At 53.3% G+C, this 1737-nt stretch overlaps 1 protein-coding gene across 1 annotated transcript in view; it reads left to right on the top strand.

Annotated features, from left to right (window-relative positions):
• Window positions 1-114: 114 nt before the first annotated feature.
• The window catches only part of EIF4B (eukaryotic translation initiation factor 4B), a gene marked incomplete at both ends in the record, with an annotated part of 11570 nt that continues 9947 nt past the window's right edge, over window positions 115-1737 (top strand). The window contains one exon of the mRNA XM_057388447.1: window positions 115-268. Within this exon, the coding sequence (XP_057244430.1) occupies window positions 115-268 (154 nt within the window). The remainder of the gene's footprint in view (window positions 269-1737) is intronic.

Here is a 1737-nt window from a genome sequence, read left to right as displayed (position 1 = left end):
TCCCTCTCTCATTCCTGCCCATTCCCTCTCTCATTTCCTCTCCTCTCTTTCCTGCCCATTCCATGTGCAATTCCCACCCATCCCCTCTCCATCCCTGCTCCATCCCAGCTCTGATCTGTGTCTCTGCTCGCTCTGGCAGCGGCGGCAAAGAAGAAGCCGAAGAAGGGGAAGACGCTGACGCTCACGGATTTCCTGGCGGAGGACGGGGGGGGCCCCACCTACATCTCCAAAGCCGTGAGCTGGGCCGACGAGACCGACGACCTGGAAGGTGAGTGTGGCATTCCCAGATGTGGGATTGGCATTCTCAGCTCCAGGATGGCATTCCCAGGTCTGGGATTGGCATTCCCACATCTGGGATTGGCATTCTCAGCTCCAGGATGTCATTCCCAGGTCTGGGATTGGCATTCCCACATCTGGGATTGGCATTCTCCGCTCTGGAATTGGCATTCCCAACTCTGGGATTGGCATTGTCAGCTCTGGGATTGACATTCCCAGTTCTGGGATTGGCATTCTCAGCTCCAGGATGGTATTCCCAGGTCTGGGATTGGCATTCCCAGCTCTGGGATTGACGCTATCGGCTCTGGGATTGGCATTCTCAGCTCCAGGATGGTATTCCCAGATCTGGAATTGGCATTTCCGGCTCTGGGATTGGCATTATCAGCTCTGGGATTGGCATTCTTAGTCTGGGATTGACATTCCCAGCTCTGGGATGGTATTATCGGCTCTGGGATTGGCATTATCAGATCTGGGATTGGCCTTCCTGGCTCTGGGATTGGCATTCCCAGCTTTGGGATTGGCATTCCCAGCTCTGGGATTGGCATTCTTAGTCTGGGATTGGCATTCCCAGCTCTGGGATGGCATTCCCAGCTGTGGGATTGGCATTCTCCACTCTGGGATTGACATTCCCAGGTCTGGGCATTCTCCACTCTGGAATTTACATCCCTGGAGCTTGGATAGCATTCTCCACTCTGAGATTGGCATTCTCAGCTCTGGGATTGGCATTTTCAGCTCTGGGATTGGCATTCTCAGCTCTGGGATTGGCATTCTCAGCTCTGGGATTGGCATTTTCAGCTCTGGGATTGGCATTTTCAGCTCTGGGATTGGCATTCCCAACTCTGGGATTGGCATTCCCAGCTCTGTGATTGGCATTCTCCACTCTGGGATTGGCATTCCCAGCTCTGGGCATTCTCCACTCTGGAATTGTCATCCCTGGAGCTTGGATAGCATTCTCCACTCTGGGATTAATATTCCCAACTCTAGGATTGTCATTCTTATATCTGGGATTGACATTCCCAGCTGTGGGATTCGCATTCCCAGCTTTGGGATTGGCGTTCCCAGCTCTGGGATTGACATTCTCAGATCTGGGATTGACATTCCCAGCTCTGGGATTGGCATTATCGGTTCTGGGATTGGCATTCACAGCTGTGGGATTGGCATTCTCAGCTCTGGGATTGGCATTCCCAGCTTTGGGATTGGCATTCCCAGCTCTGGGATTGGCATTCTCAGCTCTGGGATTGGCATTCTCCACTCTGGGATTGGCATTCCCAGCACCCCGAGCAGCATTTCTGGAACTACACTACCATTCCTAGGCTGCCCCAGAGCACATTTCCAGCTCTGAATTTGTATTCCTGGCCACCAGAGTGGTGTTCCTGAAGGCAGGACAGCATTCCCAGCTCTGAAATGGGCACTTCCAGCCCCCTGAGCAGCATGTCCAGCGCTGGGATTGGCATTCTAGTC

This window comes from Malurus melanocephalus, unplaced genomic scaffold, assembly GCF_030028575.1.
Source record: "Malurus melanocephalus ecotype Western Australia unplaced genomic scaffold, MMel_1.1 scaffold_1941, whole genome shotgun sequence".
Lineage (NCBI taxonomy): Eukaryota > Metazoa > Chordata > Aves > Passeriformes > Maluridae > Malurus > Malurus melanocephalus.
Note: the sequence above shows the minus strand (reverse complement) of the source record. Positions and strands in the feature narration are given on the sequence as shown.